Source organism: Moschus berezovskii, chromosome 24, assembly GCF_049115385.1.
Source record: "Moschus berezovskii isolate FMDL1 chromosome 24, NW_MosBer_1.0, whole genome shotgun sequence".
Taxonomy (NCBI): domain Eukaryota; kingdom Metazoa; phylum Chordata; class Mammalia; order Artiodactyla; family Moschidae; genus Moschus; species Moschus berezovskii.
Window position 1 is genome coordinate 6,514,084 of NC_142483.1, and position 20,173 is coordinate 6,534,256.

Here is a 20,173-nt window from a genome sequence, read left to right on the forward strand (position 1 = left end):
AGAGAAATCAATAAAGCTGTGTGAAGCTCACTTTAAATAGGAGACACATATAGAATAAAAGTAAATGGAGGAAGAAAGATAAACCATGGTAACATTCATCAAAAGAAAGCTACAGTAGCTATATTAATTTCAGACAGAGGAGACTTCAGAGCAAGGAAAGTTATCAGGAATAAAGAGCATTACATAACGATAAAGACATAAAAATAAAAAGACGCAAAAATCCAAGAAGACATAAAAATCTGTAACGTGTATATGCCTAACAACAGAGCATTAAAATACATGAGGTAAAAATCTTTGACAGAACATCAAGGAGGAATACACAAATCCACGATCATAACTGGAGAATTCAACATCCCTCTGTCAGAGAGGAACAGATGGAGCAGGCAGGAAATTGGTAAGGACGTGTTTGGACTCGCCAACAGCATCAGTCTGGATATAATGGACATCTACAGACCGCTTCTGGGGCTTCCCAGGTGGTGCTAGTGGTAAAGACCCCACCTGGCAATGCACATAAGAGATGGGAGTTCGATCCCGGGGTGGGGGTTGGGGGGAAAATTCCACTGGAGGAAGCACGCCACTTCAGTATTCTTGCCTGAAGGAATCCCATGGACAGAGGGGCCTGGTGGGTCGCAAAGATAGTCCATAGCATCGCAAAGAGTTGGACATGACTGAAGGGACGTAGCACCCATAGACTGCTTTATCCATCAACAGCTGGACACACGTTCTTCTCAAGCTCACTTGGAAACATTCATGCAGACAGACCACATTCTGAACCGTAAAATGCACCTTAACAAATCTAATAGAAGAGAAATCACGATGACCTGCTCCCAGACCACGACGATAGAATTATATTGTAAATCAGTCACAGAAAGGTAGCTGGAAACCACACACACACACACACACACACTAAACAGCACAGTTTTAAGTAACACTTGGGTCAAAGAAAAAATCTCAAACGAAGTCTCATATTTTGAACTAAATGACAATGGAAACACTACTTATCAAAATTTATGGGATGTAGCAAAAGCAGTGCTTAGGAGGAAATTTAAATCATTGAATATTAGGAAAGACGAAAGATCTAAAATAAATCATCTAAGCTCCCACCTTAGGAAATGAGAAAAAGACGAGCAAATTAAATCCAAAGTCAGCAGAGGGAGAGAAATTATAAAAAATCAACATAGCAATATAGATGTCAATGAAATTGAAAACAGGAAATCAAGAGAGAAAATCAATGGAAAGAAAAGCTTGTTCTCTGAAAAATTCCAGAGGAGGCAGAGCTTTGGATGGGAGCAGTCTGCCAGCAGCCCATTCCTGCCCTGGGGGCCCACAGATTCTGGACACGGGCTAAGGCTCAGACCTGGTGCACAGAGAGGGGTTCTTTGGGGGAAAAGAGAAACCAGCAAAACTTAACTAGAGAGGTTGTGCATGGCTAGTGTGATAACGTGAAATTTTCAGGATCCCTAAATGCACAACCGGGTTTGTATTTGCTGAATTTTAAGGCCATTTGTGGAGGGGTGGGGGAAAGGTGTCAACAGGCAGATGGCCATCTACAGTATCCTACAGAGTTAATTAGATTTTCTGTTCCTGCATGAGCTGTTATAGCTGGAGACATCAGGTAAGTGCAGAACTGGGCTGCATATGCAAGGTTGACTCCCCCAAATTTACAGGTCAGGTCATGTAGTGTCTCAGCCCTGGGGTGGAAGGAGGAAAGCGGCAGGCAGAGGCCGTGGAGCCCTGACGGCCGTGCAGCATCTCACCCCTGTCCTCCAGCCTCCCACACCTTTACAGGTGGCCCAGCTGCCTCACTCAGGATCCCACTGTGCAGAGGAGAAGTACTGGATGACATCCCTTATATGCGAAGTCTATGAAGAAATGACACAAATGAGCTTCTGGAAGAAACAGACTCACAGGCTTAGAGAACAAACTCATGGTTGTTTGGGGGGAGGGGAAGAATGGGGGCAAGACATAGGGAGTTTGGGATGGACATATACACACTGCTGTATTCAAAATGGATAACCAACAAGGACCTGCTGTATAACACATGAAACTCTGCTCAGTGTTATGTGACAGCCTGGATGAGTGGAGAGTTTGGGGGAGAATGGATAAACGTATATATGGATAATGGATACATGAGTCCCTTGGCTGTTCACCGGAAACTATCACAACACTGTTAATCGACGATACTCCAATATAAAGTCAAAACAAAATTTTTTAAATCCCATTGTGTAGGCAGGGTAGAGATTATTATCCTGTTCTATGAAAGAGATATCTGGGTCTGGAGTAACTTGCCCCAGAAGACCCAAGTGCTGGGTGTCTGAGCTCCACTTAGAATCCAGGACTCCCAGTTATCTTTCCACTAGGGTACTGCTGACCTTCAGGGACAAAACAACCAGAAATGTGGCCCCACGGAGCCGAGAACCTAGCCAGATGGTGTACTGCCTTCCGCGCTGTGTGTGCCCGAGGGCCTGGCACATAGGGGCAGAGGCAGCACTCGGTGAATGAGTGACAGAACCAGGCCAACAAAAGGTTCGAAAAGGAACAAGCGATTTTCCTAATGAGGGTCACTGAGACCATGGTAACAGGATGTTGGTCTCTGGTCCTTGCAGTGTTCTTGGAGATGTGCAGCCTGGATGTTCTTACCTCTGAACAGAGTGTGGAAAGTTCTCTGCTCCATAGGCGGGCCACATTTCTGTTGACCCAGGGCCAGCGGAGCTAAAAGGAAACATCTGTGCACAACGAGGGTGGGGTGGCCAGCGCTTGTTTTATGTAACTCAGATTTCCAGCAGCTTGGGAGGGAGAAAACAAAACTGAAATGTGCCTTTCGGAGCCCTCCTCAGATTTTTCTGCCTCTGGTTTTATTGACAAAATGATTGTTTGTGCAGGGAAACTGACAGAAGACTGGCCCCTGAGGGTGGGGTGTGAGCGCACAGACCTTTCCTTTCACTTGTGAACAGTGACCCCGCATGGATCTCCTGGCTGAAATGCCCCCTGCGTGGTGCCCTACCGGCTGGTAGAGGCCTTGGGCACGGTCCACAAGAAGATCTTTTATGATGGGAGGGTGAAATCCCCAGGCCCCACCAGGGCTGGTGGTGAGTCCACTGCAGGTGGCCGAAATGGTGGTCCCCACCTGGCCGGGGAAAACTAGGGATGGCCGAGAGGACCTGGGGGGCTAATGGCCCTGAGCTCAACACGGGCAACAAATGAGGCGTGTGTGTCTACAAAGAGTGGCTTTGTGAAGAGCGTGTCCATTCTGAACACAGGAGACATGGGCCCCTGTCCACAGCAGACTCCCTGAGGACACGCACGGACACAAGCGCAGTGAGGACTGCAGCTAGCAGGGTTCTCCCCAAAGACGCCTTCAGGGAGAGAAAAAGCCCAGGAGCCATATCTTAGAAAGTTGGGAGGAAGAGGGGAAGGAACAAGGAGAAGAGACAACCAAAGAGGGACAGGAAGGCCAGGCGCCAGCATTTCAGTTGTCACATCAGTCACTCAGTCGAGTCTGACTCTTTGCGACCCCATGGACTGCAGCACGCCAGGCCTCCCTGTCCATCACCAACTCCCAGAGTTTACTCAGACTCATGTACATTGAGTCCGTGATGCCATCCAACCAGCTCATCCTCTGTCATCCCCTTCTCCTCCTGCCTTCAATCTTTCCCAGCATCAGGGTCTTTTCCAATGAGTCAGCTCTTCGCATCAGGTGGCCAAGGTATTGGAGTTTCAGCTTCAGCATCAGTCCTTCCAATGAATATTCAGGACTGATTTCCTTTAGGATGGACTGGTTGGATCTCCTTGCGGTCCAAGGGACTCTCAAGAGTCTTCTCCCACACCACAGTTCAAAAGCATCGATTCTTCAGCGCTCAGCTTTCTTTATGGTCCAACTCTCACATCCATACGTGACTACTGTAAAAACCACAGCTTTGACTATACAGACCTTTGTCGGCAAAGTAATGTCTCAGCTTTTTAATATGCTGTCTAGATTGGTCATAGCTTTTCTTCCAAGGAGCAAGTGTCTTTTAATTTCATGCCTGCAGTCACCATCTGCAATGATTTTGGAGTCCAAGAAAATAAAGTCTGTTTCCATTGTTTCCCCGTCTATTTGCCATGAAGTGATGGGACCAGATGCCATGATCTTAGTTTTTTGAATGTTGAGTTTTAAGCCAGCTTTTCCACTCTCCTCTTTCACTTTCATCAAGAGGCTCTTTAGTTCTTCTTCGCTTTCTGCCGTAAGGGTGGTGTCATCTGCGTATCTGAGGTTATTGCTATTTCTCCCGGCAATCTTGATTCCAGCCTGTGCTTCATCCAGCCCAGCATTTCACATGATGTACTCTGCATACAAGTTAAATAAGCAGGGTGACTGGTTCCAAATCGGGAAAGGAGTATGTCAAGGCTGTATATTGCCGACATTTGCTGGCCTCTTAAATGACTGTTCTGGTGCACCAGGGAACTGCCTCACCAGAGGGGGATTTTATAACAAGCCAAGCGTCTAATGATGGAACCCTCTATTTTGTAGCGTAATGAGCTACTCTTTCCAGGAAGGCTTTAAGCAAACATGGAGATCAATGGAAAAGGACATCACATATGAGAGGCAGTTAAAGCAGGCAGCCTCTTCCACTCAGCTTTCTAGCTCAGAGATTGAGGGACGGTGGGCCACTTGCCTCTGGAGAGGCCACCGCAGCCCCGCTGGCACAGAGGGTGCCTCGCACCCCCAGGGTCGCACAATGGCAGGGGCACATGGTGCAGTGACCGAGGGACTGGCCGGGTGAGAACAGTCCCAGGCAGGTCAGATGCAGCCTGGCTCCCATGTGGCTCCTGCAGGATAAGCCCCAGAGCAGAGGGTTCTGGGCTTCTGAGTGGCTCCTCTAGGACCTCCTCCCTCCCCAGGGCACGGCCTCCACAATCGGGCCAGTCCTGGCCTTGCACTCGGAAACAGACTCCTCCCATTTCCCTGCTGCCCAAGAGCCGAGGAGAGAAAATCAAGAACACAATGGAATTTTAAAAAGAAAAAGAGAACCATAATTTCTCCTGCCATGTGCTACCCACCCAGAGTTCCAGAAAGAAGACTCCCTGGTAGGTTGCTTAATCTTTGGCCCTCAACGTCCCACTGAGGGCCCGACTGAGAATATAAAGTCCCCTTGCACTCTGAGAACGTGAGGGCCGGCCCGGACAGGAAGGGCTGGCCGCATGGAGCGCCTGCTGCCTGCCCCAGGCTCCGGCGCTGGGGGACCGCAGGGCAGGGCCTGGCCCAGCGGGCTGCAGGCACATCCCTGCCCAGATCAGATGGAGCAAGGCGGAGGTCCCTGCAAGAAGAGCCTGAGTTACATAGTGCTGCATTTTCTTGTGGAACCATCTAAAGCTCACACAAAATCTGCAGCTACAGCACAGAGAACGTTTTTCCCCTGGGCCATTTCTGAGGGAGTTGTTGACCTGAGGCCCTATCACTGCCTCCTGCTTTAGCACGTGGTCCCTGTGGCCGAGGCCCCGCTCTTCCGTCATCACGAGGTACCATCCCTGTCATGTGCTTCTCACCCCATCCCGGGGGTGTCCAGAGAGCAGGAGGTCTGGTCCAGAGCACAGCGCGTTTGCTGCTCTGTGTCTGCGACCTCCTTCGTGTCCTCAGCCGTGTCCTGGACAGCTCTGAGGACTGCTGGGCAGTTGCTGTGGAGAGAGCCCCTCGGCTGGGCTTGTGTGCTGTGTCCTCGGCAGGGCTCTCCCCCAGCCCGTCTGGTGCTCTAGGCTGCAGGCTCTCCGTTGGGTCCGTTACTGATGATGCTGACCTCGGTCACTTCATTAAAGTGACGTCTGCCAGGCTTCTCCGCTGCAAGGGGACTCTTTCCTCTTTGTAGTTAATAAGCATTTTGTGGGCAAATAATCTGAGACAATGAAAGTAACCCATTGCTTGTCAGACTTCCAGTGTATTCACTTATTGATTTGTATCTGTATGTGCTCATGGTTTCCTATTTTACTGTTACTGTCACTGTTTGATGCCTATGCTGTCCCCGACTTGGGCCCTAAGAAGCTCCTTCAAGCTGCTTCCACGTCCTTCTTTAAACATTTTCTTATGTTCTGGCAAAATAACTTGTGCTGGGCGTAGTTTCTCCTTTTCCTGTCCCAGCCCTGGAAATGAGCCGTGGCTCCAAGGTGCTGTGGTTCCTTTTCGTGGAAAGCTGTATTGAGAAGCCGGCGCTTGGATGCTAGGCATGCTCGAGCCTTTGGTGGGGCCGCTGCTCCACCCAGACGTCTAGCTGGGGGACTGATGTGCACATTTCCGTGGTCATTTACAGGTTCGGCTTCATGTGTCAAAGTCCACAGCTGCACACCGACAGCCCCAATTTCAATCCTACACTGTAGGAAACATTCTCTCTGTTTTCTCTATGTATTTGTACCTCCCTTTCCTGACAATGAGAAACCTGGCTCCCGTGGTCTTTTTTTTTTCCCCATGGTCTTTAATAAATGTACTTATTTGATACGTAACCACTCTCTCCATGTGCCCCCACCCACTCTCCCACGCAGATCTCTTCTCCTCACTTGGACTCCAACACTCCACGTAAGACCTCTGTTCCCCCAGGGGGTGCCCCCTTCCACCCTGTTGCGTCCTGACACCCCACACCAGGCTCCCCTTCCTGGGGACATTCTTTCCTCCCTGCTCCATCTCTGACACCACCCTGGGACACCAGGCTGCCCCTTTCCCACCGTGGTCATCTCGGCTTCAGGAAAGGATGGCTGAAAAACAGAGAGTGAGGCAAGAAAGGAAAGGTCTTCTTTGTATTTTTTAACCAAACATTCATCAAGAACACAGATGCAGAACTACAAAAGAATCGCAACAAACACTCCAGACAATCTGGCAGTGAGCCCCAGCTCTCTCCCTAAGGAGACACGGTTCCATGACCGTTCTGTACCCGGGCTGGGGTCAGATACTGGCGCTGCCTCTAACAGGTCTGGTAGCTTAGGCTCCCTTAACTTCTCTGAGCCTCAGTTTCCTCAACTGTAAAATGGGGAAATGCCAGCACCCGCCTCATATTGCTGATGTGAGGCCTCTGTGAGGCCAGGGAAAAGCGTGACCTGGTGCCTGCCCAAGGTAACTGCCCAGCAGATGTGAGCTCTGAAGACAAGTGGGTATTTTTCAGAATCCCAGAAAACAATGACTCTGTTTCAGAGGGCGGGGCCAGGATGCTGGGTGGGTGTTCCCTGAGCAGCAGCCAGGTTCTGTGACTCCCAGGCCTTCCTCTTTGTGCAGGATTTTTTTTTTTTTTTTTGGCACTCCCGCGGCCAACTTTGGGAGGGTTTCCTGGACAGAGGTTCTTGTGGCCGCTGCCTTAAGACTCGCGGCTCGGGCCCCAGCTGCCAGTGCTCTCTGACCCAGGCCCACCGCAGGCAGCAGCAGCAGCAGCAGCATGGAGCTTTGGGGGCCCTACGTGCTCCTCTGCCTCTTCTCCCTCCTGACCCAGATCACCACCGAGACCCCCACCTCCAAGGTCAAGAAGGCTGCAAATGCCAAGAAAGGTAAGGAGCTGGGTGGGGGAGCTGGTCGCTCTCTCCTTGACTGGTCCTCACCCTCCGTTCTCTCCTTCCCTTCCCTTCTCCGTGAGCCCAGCGAACATCAGTGAAGTCCCCCTCCCCAACTGGGACCTGGGTGAGTTCTCCAGCCGCAGGGGCAGCTGTCAGAACTGTCAGAGTCATGGGCTCTTAGAATCAGAAAGAACCTTCCAGATCACCTTAATGGACATGCACTCCTCCCCCACCACCCCAAGATTTTAAGAGGAGCCAAACCTTTGGCTCGGCAGCCTGGAGATGTCCGACTCTCCTCGGGAGGGCTGATGAGGCTCCGCTTTGTCGTCTGTGAACCTCAGGCTTCTCAACTGTGAAACAGAGATGGGGGCCTTGGCTCAAAAGGTTGGTTGGGAGGATTTAACGATAGAAAACACATAAGCCGTCTGGAACACAGGGTATAACATAATGCACAGGGGAAGGAAAAACAAACAATTTGTAATTCTATGGTGTATCACAGCCTTCAGGAAATGAAAATGTTCAAGGCTGAACCAGGACTGTGGAGGCGGCTTTGCTCTCCCTCCGCGGCCTCTGGGCCTGGGGTGTCCTTGGGTGGCCCTGGCCTCAGCAAGGCCTGCCCTTGGAGCCCTGCCTGCAGTGAGGTCACCCTGGGCTGTGTTGAGACAACACTAGTGAAGTGCCATGGCAATGCAGTGGGCTGTCACCCCCCAGGAGATGAGAGTGCTGATGCAGGCAGCAACACGGCTGGCCTGGGGCCAAGGGCAAAAACGAGGCAAGGCCGGGGGACACAGCTGCCCTCAGGCTCCTCCCGGAGCCTCCACTGTAAATGGACAGCTGCCCGTGGGTCATGGACAATGTACGCAAGGGCACGTTAGGACCATGGAGCCCCACAGGCCTGCCACATAGAATGGGCGGGTCCCGGGGCCGACAGGAAATAACCCCAAGGTTCAGTCCATAAAGTAAACAACAAAAAATTAGAAAACAGAACGGATACTTACGTGACATTTGTTTTGAAAAAGGGATTTATATTAAAAATATATATATTTACTTCAAAGAAAAAATACATATTTACTTGTATATGCATAGAACTTTTCTGGAAGGATTCACAAGAGTTAGCAACAGTGATTATCTCTGGGAAGAGAAACTAGAGAGCCGAGAGCAGATTGACTGGGAAAGAGAGTTGAACATTTTGAACTGTTTGGGTCTTTAAAAATTATATAGCTGTGTTACCTTCTACAAAATGTTCATTAAAAAAAAAAAAAAAGGATTCACAGCATGCATGGTATATCCACTAGGATGTTCTTTGTAAAGGATACATAGTTCCAGAGGCAAATAACAGAATTTTTGAATGTGGAAAAGAGTTGCTAATTTCTCAAGTTTACCAAAGATGTCATATGTATTTATTTGAACATGTAAATCACAGATTTCATCACATGGACAAGAAGGTCAAACCAGACAATGCCCTGGTCCTCTCCAGCTGTCACACTGGAACCCCGGCTCCATGTGGCTTCCATGCAGGTGGCCCATGGAGGTCCAGGGCGCTGGAGGCCCAGAGAACAGCAGACAGAGAGAGAGCAGAGTGCCCTGACTCCATCTCTCCCTGATCTGCCAGCCGGAGCACCCGCCCTGCTGGGCTGTGTGTGTTCCTCGGGGAAAGTACGCCTGGGAGGTCTCCAGGCCCCTGCTTCCTGTGCTCTGTTCTCCTCTGGAGCTGGGAGGGTGGTTGGGGTGAGGGGTCACTGAAGGCTCTGCCTGCACCCCCACCCCACCCCTGCCAGTCGCCATCCCATCTGATCCCTCCTACACAATGCAGTACAGGTCTCATGTTAGCAAGAGCAAGTGAAGGAGGGTCCCCGGCAGAAGGGAAATCACGAGCAATCACTTGGATGACCGCTGGCAGGAATAGGGAGAGACAGAGTCTGCCACGACATCAAGGTCGAGGGGTCATCCCCTGTCCCCTTGTGGCTGATGGTGGTCCACCCCCCAAGTCCCTGCCCTGCACCCATCCCTACTGCCTTCATCACGGGATTGTCCCCACTTCTTCTGACTTCATCCTAGATGCCGTGAGCCCAAAGATGCTGGAGGAGCTCAAGACTCAGCTGGACAGCCTGGCCCAGGAGGTGGCCCTGCTGAAGGAGCAACAGGCCTTGCAGACGGGTGAGTGAACGTGGCCGTCTCTCCAGGCAGGGGTGTGTTGGACACAGGGGCTCAGGCAAGCAGTCAGGGATGCGCCTCTAGCCTCTGGCCCAGCACCAGGGAACTGGCTGGCTCCCCTAGTCCACGGCACCAGATTCAAGGAGGCCTCAGGAAGATCCCCTGATGTGTGGAAGCAGGTATGTCCCAAAAGGACAACAAACCCTCCCACAAGAATCCATTAACTGCCCACTGGAAGCATGAGCCCTGGAGGGCTGGTGGAGCAGAGGCCATCCAATGAGCCCCCAGGAGACCCTCCACTCAGCCGGCCCCACAGTCCCGTGGGCATGAGCCTCAACACCTGTGTACCTGCCGCGCTGATGCTGTCACTCTCAGTCATCATCACTATTTATCACCCCTATTCTAAAGAGGGGAGCCGAGACAGAGAGGCCCTGGTTTTGCCCATACTCCCCTGGCTGGCAAGCGCAGGTTAGGGTGGGAATGGGTGGCCTGCCCGGTGCGTGCTGGGTGTGAGGAAAGGCGGGCTTTCGTCTTGCTGACCCTGCACGAACCAGCTAAGCCAGGATGGACAAAACAGCCAGCTGTGGAGCCTGGGGACACAGTCAGCTCACAGCCACCTGCCCTGGCACTTCCTGGCCAGCCTGCCTGGACAACTGCTCTCTTTCTCTCCACCAAGTTCCTTTCATATTGTCTCCAATTTTCACGCACCTCACACTCACCTACTCCTTCGTGACCTTGCCCTGGAGGACACAGAATATAGACTATCAGTAATACGTAACACATGGGGGAATGTTCAAGATGAGCACAATGCCCTTCGGGGCCTCAGTTTCCTCATCTGTTAAGTGGAAGGACTGGGGCTGGACTTGCAGGGCAAGCTCTAAGGTCTCATGACTCAGCTCTGCACTTATGCAAAGACCATGCAACCTAGATGCCGCTTGCCTTCTGAGGTGGGCAATGTCGTGGGGACCTCCCTGTGCAAAGTCCACGGCATACGGAGATCCAAACACCCCCTCCATGTTTGCTGATTCCCAGAAGGTTCATGGGCTCCCGGTCTCCTTGGGGGCCTTCTCCCTATCATCACCCTCTCCTTTACGACAATCTGCAAATCACCTTGCCAAGAACCCCACAGAAAGCTCTGCAGATCTAGCCAAAGAGTTGAAAGAATGAGGGGTTAGGGGAGAAATCCTTCCCTCCCGCCATCTGCCCTTCCTCTCCCCCAGTCAACAAATGCACGTGAGGTCCCCAACTAGCAAGCCTCTGCCACGCACAAGGAGACACAGGTGACCCAGTGGGGCCCTGCTCTGGGGGCCTTAATGTATTCATGGAATCAGTGTATTCCCTGGCACCCTTAAGGCAGGTGTAGGAAAATAAAGAGGGATTCCAAGCAGAGGGCAGAGCAAGAGCAGAGCTAGGCAGGGCCAGCATGAACCCACCAGATCATAAGTAGGCCAGAGTGACAAAATGGCAGTTACAATGGTAAGGCCCTGAGACCTGACACTCATTGAGGACTGTGTTAGTGTTGTGGGTGGGGTTCCCAGGAAGCGGCCCTGAGGCGGAGCTGAGCCCGCAAGAGGTTCATGAGGGAGCACCTCCCAGGATCAGTACCTGATCAGTAGCCAGGATCAGAAGGGAAGAGACAGGACTCAGGAGTGGGCAGAGTGCCCTGCGTCTCAGTGAAGGCTCCAGAGACTGCAGAGGGAGCCCTGACCTCGGAAGGGCCCTTCAGAGCTGTCCTGAGTCAGGACAAGGGGGCTCATGGGCCAGTCCCTGGGTGAGGGCTGCTCTGGGGAGGGGCACACTGTGGGTGAGGGGCTATCTTCCACTCCCAAAGGGAGGCTGAGAGCTAAGAGCTGTCTTTGGGCAGCGCTCCCAGCAGCTGGGGTGGTCAGGCCTTCACCCCAAGAGGGTCTAGGTGGCATTTCACAGTGACCCCAGAAGGAAGGAAAGACAGTGTGGGGCCAGGCAGGGAAGGGCAATGAAGCCTGGCTAGGATGCGCTGCACCAGAGCACATGGCAGGGCTGGCTGACTTGGGACAGTGTGGGTAAAGACACCTCAGTGATGCTCCAGGCCTGGAGTTGAGAGATCCAGGAGTGCCCGGTGCTCACGGGGACACAGAGACACGTGCTAAGCGAGAGTAAGAGTGAGCAGGTGAGTGGGGGGAGGGTGTGGGGGTGGAGTGCAGACCCTCCCCCAAAATTTTGAGGATCAGCAGCAAGAAGGCAAATGGAGACATACACTCCAACTGTCTAAATATTTGTTATAAACCCAGCTAAAGAATAGACTGCTAAGCAGAAACAGTCTATATTCCTAACTATACCAAATATACACCTTCCTTACAACCTTTGAGGCCAGAATCAAATTTAGAACTCTCGGACTCCTTAGAGTTCTGAGCCCCAGACAGCGAGCCCCTGGCCCACTGCCTGCCTGGGCCATCTCTTCCGTCCGGGGGCTGGCCAGTCTCAGCTCTGAGCTCCCAGTCGCCACCCCAACCAGCCCTCAGGAGCACTGACCCAGAAGAGGCTGCTGGCAGAAGCTGGGAGCCTGTATGGGCCCCTGCGTCAGGGATTTGGGGTCCTAGGCACCTGGAGTGTGGTCTGGACTCTGGGTCAGAATGTCCCCTGGCCCTGAACTCAGGGAGAGTGGGGCGGGAGGAAGATCAGAGCAGGTGGCTCTGGTGGGGCTCCCTGGGTAGCCCACTCTAAGATGGGGTTCATTCATCAGGGAGAGTCTGGAGTCCCAGCTGTGAAAGGGGGCAGTGGGAAGCAGACTGGGCAGAGGGGCACCCAAGGCCAGCTTCTGCCCCCCTGTGCAGCCTCCAAGCTAAAAGGCCCCTAAAGGGCCTTTTAATTCTGCTAAAAGGCAGAATTATCCTGCCTGGGGGAGAGATGACTCCCCCCTCTCCTGGGCGCTGGATGGAGCACCCAGAGGACGGGTGTGACCTTGAGGGAGGGGCCCTCTGTCTGCAACTGAGGGGGATGAGTCCACGCCCAGCAGCAGGGGCTCCACCCGCTGTGAATCGGGGGTCTGGGATGTGCCTCAGTGCCCATCACAGCAGGGCCCTCGGGCCTGGGTCTGAAGCCCCTCCGCAGCAGACAGGGCTGGATGGAGCAGGGTGAGCCGGCCCCTGGCAGTGGGCTCTCGGCTGGGGAACCTGGGGTGACGGCCACTTGTCCCCTCCCAGTCTGTCTGAAGGGTACCAAGGTGCACATGAAGTGCTTCCTGGCCTTCATCCAGGCGAAGACCTTCCACGAGGCGAGCGAGGACTGCATCTCGCGCGGGGGCACCCTGGGCACCCCGCAGACGGGCTCCGAGAACGACGCCCTGTACGAGTACCTGCGCCAGAGCGTGGGCAGCGAGGCCGAGGTTTGGCTGGGCTTCAACGACATGGCGTCCGAGGGCGCCTGGGTGGACATGACCGGCGGCCACATCGCCTACAAGAACTGGGAGACGGAGATCACCGCGCAGCCGGACGGCGGCAAGGTCGAGAACTGCGCCACCCTGTCCGGCGCGGCCAACGGCAAGTGGTTCGACAAGCGCTGCCGGGACAAGCTGCCCTACGTCTGCCAGTTCGCCATCGTCTAGCGGGCCGGGAGGGCCGGGCCGGGCGCGGGAGCCTGAGCCCCGGAGGAGGGGCGCCTCCTTTCGCAAATAAAGTGGGTGCACCGTGGCGGAGAGTGGCTGCAGTCTGTGCCCGTTCCCATGGGCGGGGGGAGTCCAGGAGCCCTTCTGGGATCCCTGGGAGAAGGCTCTGAGGAGGCGGGCAGAGAGGCCGTGAAGGGTGGCGAGCTGGGTGCAGATAGAAGGGGAGGGAGGAAGAGCAACAGGGGGGAGGAGGGAACCCTTGACTGCTGCTGCCTTTTCTAAATTAAACAACTTTATATTTCATTTGATTTCCCTCTTACAGACAGATTTGCAAGAATTCCCGAATACCCTTCATCCAGATTCCACAAACACTAATATTTCCCCCACTTGCTAATCCTTTTATTTTTTCCTGAACCGTTTGACAGGAAATTGCAGACGTGATGCCCCTTTACCCCTAAATACTTAAGTGTGTTTCCTGAAAGCAAGGACATTTTCTCATGGAAGCATGGAGGGTCCGGAAATGAACACTGATACTCTATTGTTATATAAGTTACAGCCCTTATTCCGATTTCCAGGCTTCTTATCATAAGCCTCCACTTCAACACCCCCTCCACAACTCCAGGGCAGAAGGGACACCCCCATCCCACCCTTTTCTGCTGGGGATTCATGTCTGGGGTGCACTGACACGCTGAGTCCTGCTGGGATGAGAGCACGGTCTGCCCACAGGGAATATTTGCATCCCCCTTCTTGCCGAACAGGAGTCAAAAACGAGAGTGGCCAATACTGCCTGACTGGTGTTTCCCCCTTTCCTGCTCCTCAAAGAAAGTTCCATCCTAGCAATACCAGCTACCACTTATTGAGCCCACTGAATCACAGGAACTTTAAATAAGTCTTCTTATTTAATCTGATCCACCAGGGACAGGCACGCTATCATCTCCGTTTTGTAGAAACGGAAGTTGAGGCTCAGGGAAGGTGAGGGACTTCCGTTGGTCACAGAGCCAGTAAGCAGCAGGGCCAGGATCACCAGGGCCTTGGCCTTTCCATCAGCCCTGTGATGCTTGTCTCACGGTGCTGGACCTTCCCTGAGACAAAACATCAGAGAGGTGGCCCCGTGAACCCCTCTGGCCCATCCAGCCACGTAGGCCCAGCTCCGGTAACCCCCTTAGAGGAGGTCTTCCCTGGTGTATCTTTTCTCCCTGGTCGTCTTTGGGTGTGTCCTGCCTTCAGCAGTAAATGGATGATATTTTGCTTTGATCACGGGGAGTGGGCTACGCTGGGGGAGGGAGCTTACAGTGAACTCTGTGTGTGTGTACTTTGTGCCACACGGCCTGCTTGGCATTGTCATGGAAACCATCTCATGTAATTCAGCAGTTTAGGAAGATGTAATGATGGAAGACATTCATTACAGGTGCAGAAACGGAAGCTCAGAAGAGCGATGGGATTTTTTTTTTTTTTTCAAGATGACCTAGCAAGTGAGAAGCAAAAATGAGAGGCAGATCTTGGTCTGGCTGAGTCTTGGGCTCTTTTTACCCGACTCAGCTATCTAGCTGGATGTAGGAGGCCACAGGTTTTCAAAGTTCCTGCACTGGGATGCCCGCAAGAGGGCACCAGGCCTTTGCGTATGAGAGAGGGTCCTGGTAGAGAACTGCCACTGTGGCACTTCCTGATTTCAGCAGCAGGTGGCAGCATAAGCAAGAGAATCGTTAACCATTTTTAATCGGCTGCAAAAGCGCTTAGGTTTTTTAAGACACTGAGATTTGTGGACTTCAAGCTAGGGTACACCTGCCCTGGGATCTTGCTTTAAGTTTTGACCTGTTGTTGTTTGCATTAATTTTTATTTTTTTAAAACACTGTGTTCAAATATTTTGTATCATGATTACTGAGTTTTTTTAGGCTCTTCCTTAAATTTTGTACCTCAGTTAAATGCCTCACTCACCTCACTATTCCTTATGGCCCTGGCTACAAAATTAAAAATTTCCAAGGTGCATAAGCAATAACAAGGCACTGGTCTCTAGATCTTCAGCTTCTACACTGCTCTTTATTAGAATCGATGGTAGAGCCCTCGTTCACCATCGCCCATTTCTCTCTTTACCATGTGCTGCCCTGGTGTGCAAAAATTTTGAGGATGTCCAACAAAGGGACAATTTAAAATTTTGCTGTAAGTGCCGGTCAGGCAAAATGCTGGGTAAAAACTCCTTTTGCAAGCTCAGTTGTTTCCAGTTCTTTGCCCTGGAGAAGAGGTTAATCAAGGTGTCAGTAATACCTTTCCTGGCTGCCAACTCACCCAACAATCTCTCCCCACCTCCCTAAACCACAGGCTTTCCTGCAGAGCTGCCAGCTGCACAGCAAAGAAGACTGGTTCAAACTCTGGTCCGAGTCGGCCCCTGGAATGTGAGCTTCCCTCTCACACACATAAACATACTTGCTGCAAATGAAAACATTAAACCACTCATGTGTCCTCGCACAACCTCCAGGCACATTCTTTGGATTCTGGCTTTGCCGAGAGATGGTGGAAGTATTAATAAAAGCAAAGAAAATGAGCAGTGTGTACATTGCTACTATGTGCTGGGCACTGACCCACAAGCCCCTTACTATGTCCTGACAACAACTCATGAATTACCTCCCTCAACAGTCACACTAACCTAGGAGAGCAGTTTTATTAAGCCTATTTTATGTTGAAGAAAACGAAGTACAGAGAGGATAATTTTTCTAAGAACATCCATGAATGGGGCTGGATTTCAGGTCTGTTGAGTTCCAAGGCCCATGTACTATCTATTATTTACATTCAGTCCTTCCTGAATCTTGAAGAAAGTGTTCAGATATTTCATGATGTGACTGTGAAACTTTTGTGAGAAGGAGTTGATGATCGTCATGTGCATTGGTGTGTATTTGTGATTGGTGGAAAGGAATTCTGTAAAAACACATTTTCCACCCAGATTTTCCAGGGCTATTTCTGAAGCTTAACATTAGATTCTACTTCACCTGTTTTTCATGGGTGACTCATGAAAAGCACGGTTTATGAGTCTATTTTTCATGCTAAAAATCATGACACAATCTATGAAACTAACCATTTTCTCCACTTGAAAGCACTGCTGGTTTGTACAGCATGAGAACACAGTTAAACAGCTCAAAGATCAATGCAATCTTCAGATGAAAAAAACTGAGGCCCTGGGAGGTTGAGTGACTAGCCAAGGTCATGCAGCATGCAAGAGAATAAGCCAAAGAGTCTCACTTTGTTAGTAGGAAGAGCTTTGTGCAAACCATTTCTCCAAACAGCCAACTAGTAAGTACTGAGCTCCTTCCACATGCCAATTGCTCTGACAGAAGCTAGGCCATGAGGCCTGGATCTTGTTCTTGAGGTGTTCACTCTCCTGGCAAGGGACCGTGCATTTCTGAGGCTGCTCAAAGACAGAAGGATGGGGCTCGTTTTATCCTCTGAGGGTAGCTTTCCTATTTTGCATTGTTGGGAAAACAACTGTGCAGTAGCAGTAGGAAAATGTCTTTCAGATTAAGATATACAAGCCAAATAACTAGGCCAGAGTCAAATAGGGAAACTAGTGTTTCCTCCAGTTCATCAGCAAGTTCCTAGGACATTGATAGTGCAATACTGATCAGTAAGAAACCCTGGATTTGGATTCCAGCTCTTCAAATGATGATGCATCAGGGATTTTAATTCATCCCACCTGAAGATGAGGTACCACCATCCACTGGATCTACTCCCCACTCTCCACCTCCAAAACCGTAAACAACCCAGAGATCCCTGTCTCTCACAGACAGGAAGGAGCTCTCCACCCACAGACAGGGACAACACTCATGCTCAGTTCAAAGCAATTACGGAAGATGGACCAGAACTTCCCTGGTGGTCGAGTGGTTAAGAATCCGCCTGCCAACGCAGGGATGGGGGTTTGATCCCTGGTCCGGGAAGGTTCCACATGTCCTGGGGCAACTAAGCCCATGCACCGCAACTACCCAGCACACCATGCTGCAACTACTGAAGGCGGAGTGCCGCCACTACAATCTCAGCTCCCATTCACTACAACTAGAGAAAGTCTGCACAAAGCAATGAAGACCCAATGCAGCCAATAAATAAATAAAAATTGAAAAAAAAAAAAGAGGATGGACCATGGATACTTTCGCCTCTGGAAGATTTTAAGTGTCCAGACTCCTTGAAGGAGTGACGTTGGAGCAGGGAGATAGCCAGGTGCAAACTAAAAGGGGTGCACGGGCCAATAGCAGGAAATCATATATCTTGTAAACAAAGGAGTTCCCATATAAACAAAGGACTCTCCGGCCTCATGGGAAACCACACATTTTGGAGTGATAAGTGTCCTGGAGACAGCTAAAGAAAGGTGGGAAAAAGTAGGAATTTCTGGCGTCCAAATGTAACTTTTCGCTTACTAAGCGGAGAAGGCAATGGCAAGCCACTCCAGTACTGTTGCCTAGAAAATCCCATGGATGGAGGAGCCTGGTAGGCTGCAGTCCGTGGGGTCGCTAAGGGTCGGACACGACTGAGCGACTTCACTTTCACTTCTCACTTTCCACTTTCACACATTGGAGAAGGAAATGGCAACCCACTCCAGTGTTCTTGCCTGGAGAATCCCAGGGACGGGGGAGCCTGGTGGGCTTCCGTCTATGGGGTCGCACAGAGTCGGACACGACTGAAGTGACTTAGCAGCAGCAAGCTCTCATTACAATAAAACCTTGCAGATAAAAAGTTCCTATCATGCACCGAGATCATGACACTTCCCATCAAGACTACATAAGAACAAAAATCCCTCCTCCCCTGGCAAGGTGGAGCTAGGATGAAAATCCGGGTACGTGACCCCCCCCCAAACCCTCCCTCCCCAATGCATATTCCACCCCTTCATTTGTACGTCCCACACGTCCTGCTTGCCAAAGAAACGGTGCAGTTTCTCACCTTTGAGAGTGTACCGTCGCTTAGTTAAATCCTCACTTTGCTTTCTTGACCGCCCTGTCTCTTCTCTGAACTCTTTCTGGGACGAGAGAAGCGCCTACTCCCCCAGTAACCCAGGCACCGGCTCTCACAGCCCAGCGTCCCCTGCCGGGCAAAACCACCCTTTAGAGAAGTGGAGAAGCCGTGAGGGCGAGGCCACATGCGAAGTCCTCACAGAAAGGGGCCGTGTGAAAAAAAGAGTAGTTGAGGCAGATCTTGATTTGATGCTTTAGATTCCAGTTTCTTTGTAAAGCCAAGTCCGTGGCTTTACTGGCCAGCAAGCTACCTGAGGGGGTCGAAGCAGGAAGAGTGGGTGGCTCCATGCCGGACCAGCCGTGCTTCATGGGCTTATACAGGTGATGGAGAACTCGTCTAGGTAGTGGCCAGTCACCTCAGGCTTGGCTGACACCTGGCTGAAGGTCCTGACGGTTGTAGACGCCCTCCACGCTGCCCGCCGCCCTGGGCAGGGCGACCCTGCGGCGCCTCGTCTTCACCTCCGCAGGCTCCCCTGTGGGCGGAGCCTCAGTCTAGGTCTTGCGCAGGCGCTGTAGCAGCACGTGCTGCTCCTTGCGCAGTCGCCCCATCGCTGCTTGTAGGTCGTGTCCCGCTGGTGGCCGAGGTCCGCACAGACGTGGGTGAACTTGAGGAAGGTCCGCTTCTCCTGTCCCTCCATCACCTTGTTGCGTGAGTGCGTGCTATGCCGCTCAGCTGTGTCTGACTCTTTGTGACCCCTTGGACTGTAGCCCTCCAGCCTCCTCTGTCCCTGGGGATTCTCCAGACAGGGCGGTCAAGAAAGCAAAGTGAGTATTTAACTAAGCGACGGTACACTCTCAAAGGTGAGAAACTGCACTGGGGATTCAAGACTACTGAAGTGGGTTGCCATGCCCTCCTGCAAGGGATCTTCTACACCCACGGATGGAACCTGTGGCTCCTGCGACTCTTGCATTGCAGGTGGATTCTTTGCTGCTGAGCCACCAGGGATGCCCATATCACTTTGTTTGCCCTTCCTAAATTACAGTATTATCACTTAACACGACTTAGAAACCATAGTTCCGAGACAGAATTCAGGGCATATGTCTTAACAGAGGCTTAAAACAACAAAGAACTTATAGGAACGCATTTATTCACAGTGTAAATCACATTTGTATAGGTTTTTTTCCCCTCTCCTCTCTTCTCCCTTTTATCCTCCGCAGGCATTTCCTTTAACAAATCTTTTGCATGTCCAATCCTGTCTTGGCCTCTGCTTCTGGGAGGACTTGATCTGCTTCAGTGACTCAAAAAAATAAAAGAAAGGTATTGCTGACCGAAGACACGTATGGCCGTGGAGGGTGCAGCGCAGACGGCTCTAAGAGAAACTGCTGCCGAGACTAGGAGTTGACTGACAGCCTGGGCTGTCCGGGGAGGAGCAGGGGCCAGTCTTTCCCTGGCTGCCTGTGGGCAGTGACTGAGTACAGAACCGTTCCCTCTGGAGAGGTGGCCCCTCTAAGTGGAAAGTTTAGCCTGGGAACTCCCGAAAAGCCTGGCCTCGATTGTCTCAGAAGGGTGCTGCAGTCTGGGGTTCTTCCTACCCTGTCCGTTCTTCCCCTGCTGTCCTTCACACAGGGTCAGACCTGTATTGAAGAGGCCTCTCCCTGCTGACTCCTGCTCCCTTGAGCCCTTGATCTTTCACAGGTGTTTCCCTTGGTTAATCTCTTGCACATCTAAAAAAATTATATAGAACTATATAATATGTAGCCAAACTATATGTAGGGTATCAAATAGTTATATTACTTAAATCAAGGATATACCAGAAAACTGGAATGTACAATCACCCTGTGTTTCCGAAGAGAGTGGATTACCTTTCTGAGGGTTATCTGTAATAAGAATGGCCACATCTTATGCCTGCCCCACCCCTCGACCTGGAACTTCCTCCAGTAATTCACAAGGCACCTACACACAAAGGTTATCCTAATTCCTTCCCTTGTCTGCCTAACATG

The 20,173-nt window shown here is 51.5% G+C and overlaps 2 protein-coding genes across 2 annotated transcripts in view; both read left to right on the forward strand.

Moving 5' to 3' along the window:
* EXOSC7 (exosome component 7) overlaps positions 1-1,929 on the forward strand; it is a 34,160-nt gene extending 32,231 nt beyond the window's left edge. The window contains exon 11 of the transcript XR_016036240.1: positions 1,771-1,929. The gene's annotated coding sequence lies outside the window, so the exon portion shown is untranslated. The remainder of the gene's footprint in view (positions 1-1,770) is intronic.
* A 5,334-nt stretch (positions 1,930-7,263) lies between these two features.
* On the forward strand, positions 7,264-13,328 carry CLEC3B (C-type lectin domain family 3 member B). The gene is made up of 3 exons (XM_055413608.2): positions 7,264-7,500; positions 9,565-9,663; positions 12,843-13,328. The coding sequence occupies exons 1-3, from the start codon at positions 7,392-7,394 to the stop codon at positions 13,241-13,243; spliced, it is 609 nt and encodes a 202-aa protein (XP_055269583.1). The 5' UTR covers positions 7,264-7,391; the 3' UTR covers positions 13,244-13,328.
* Positions 13,329-20,173: the final 6,845 nt, after the last annotated feature.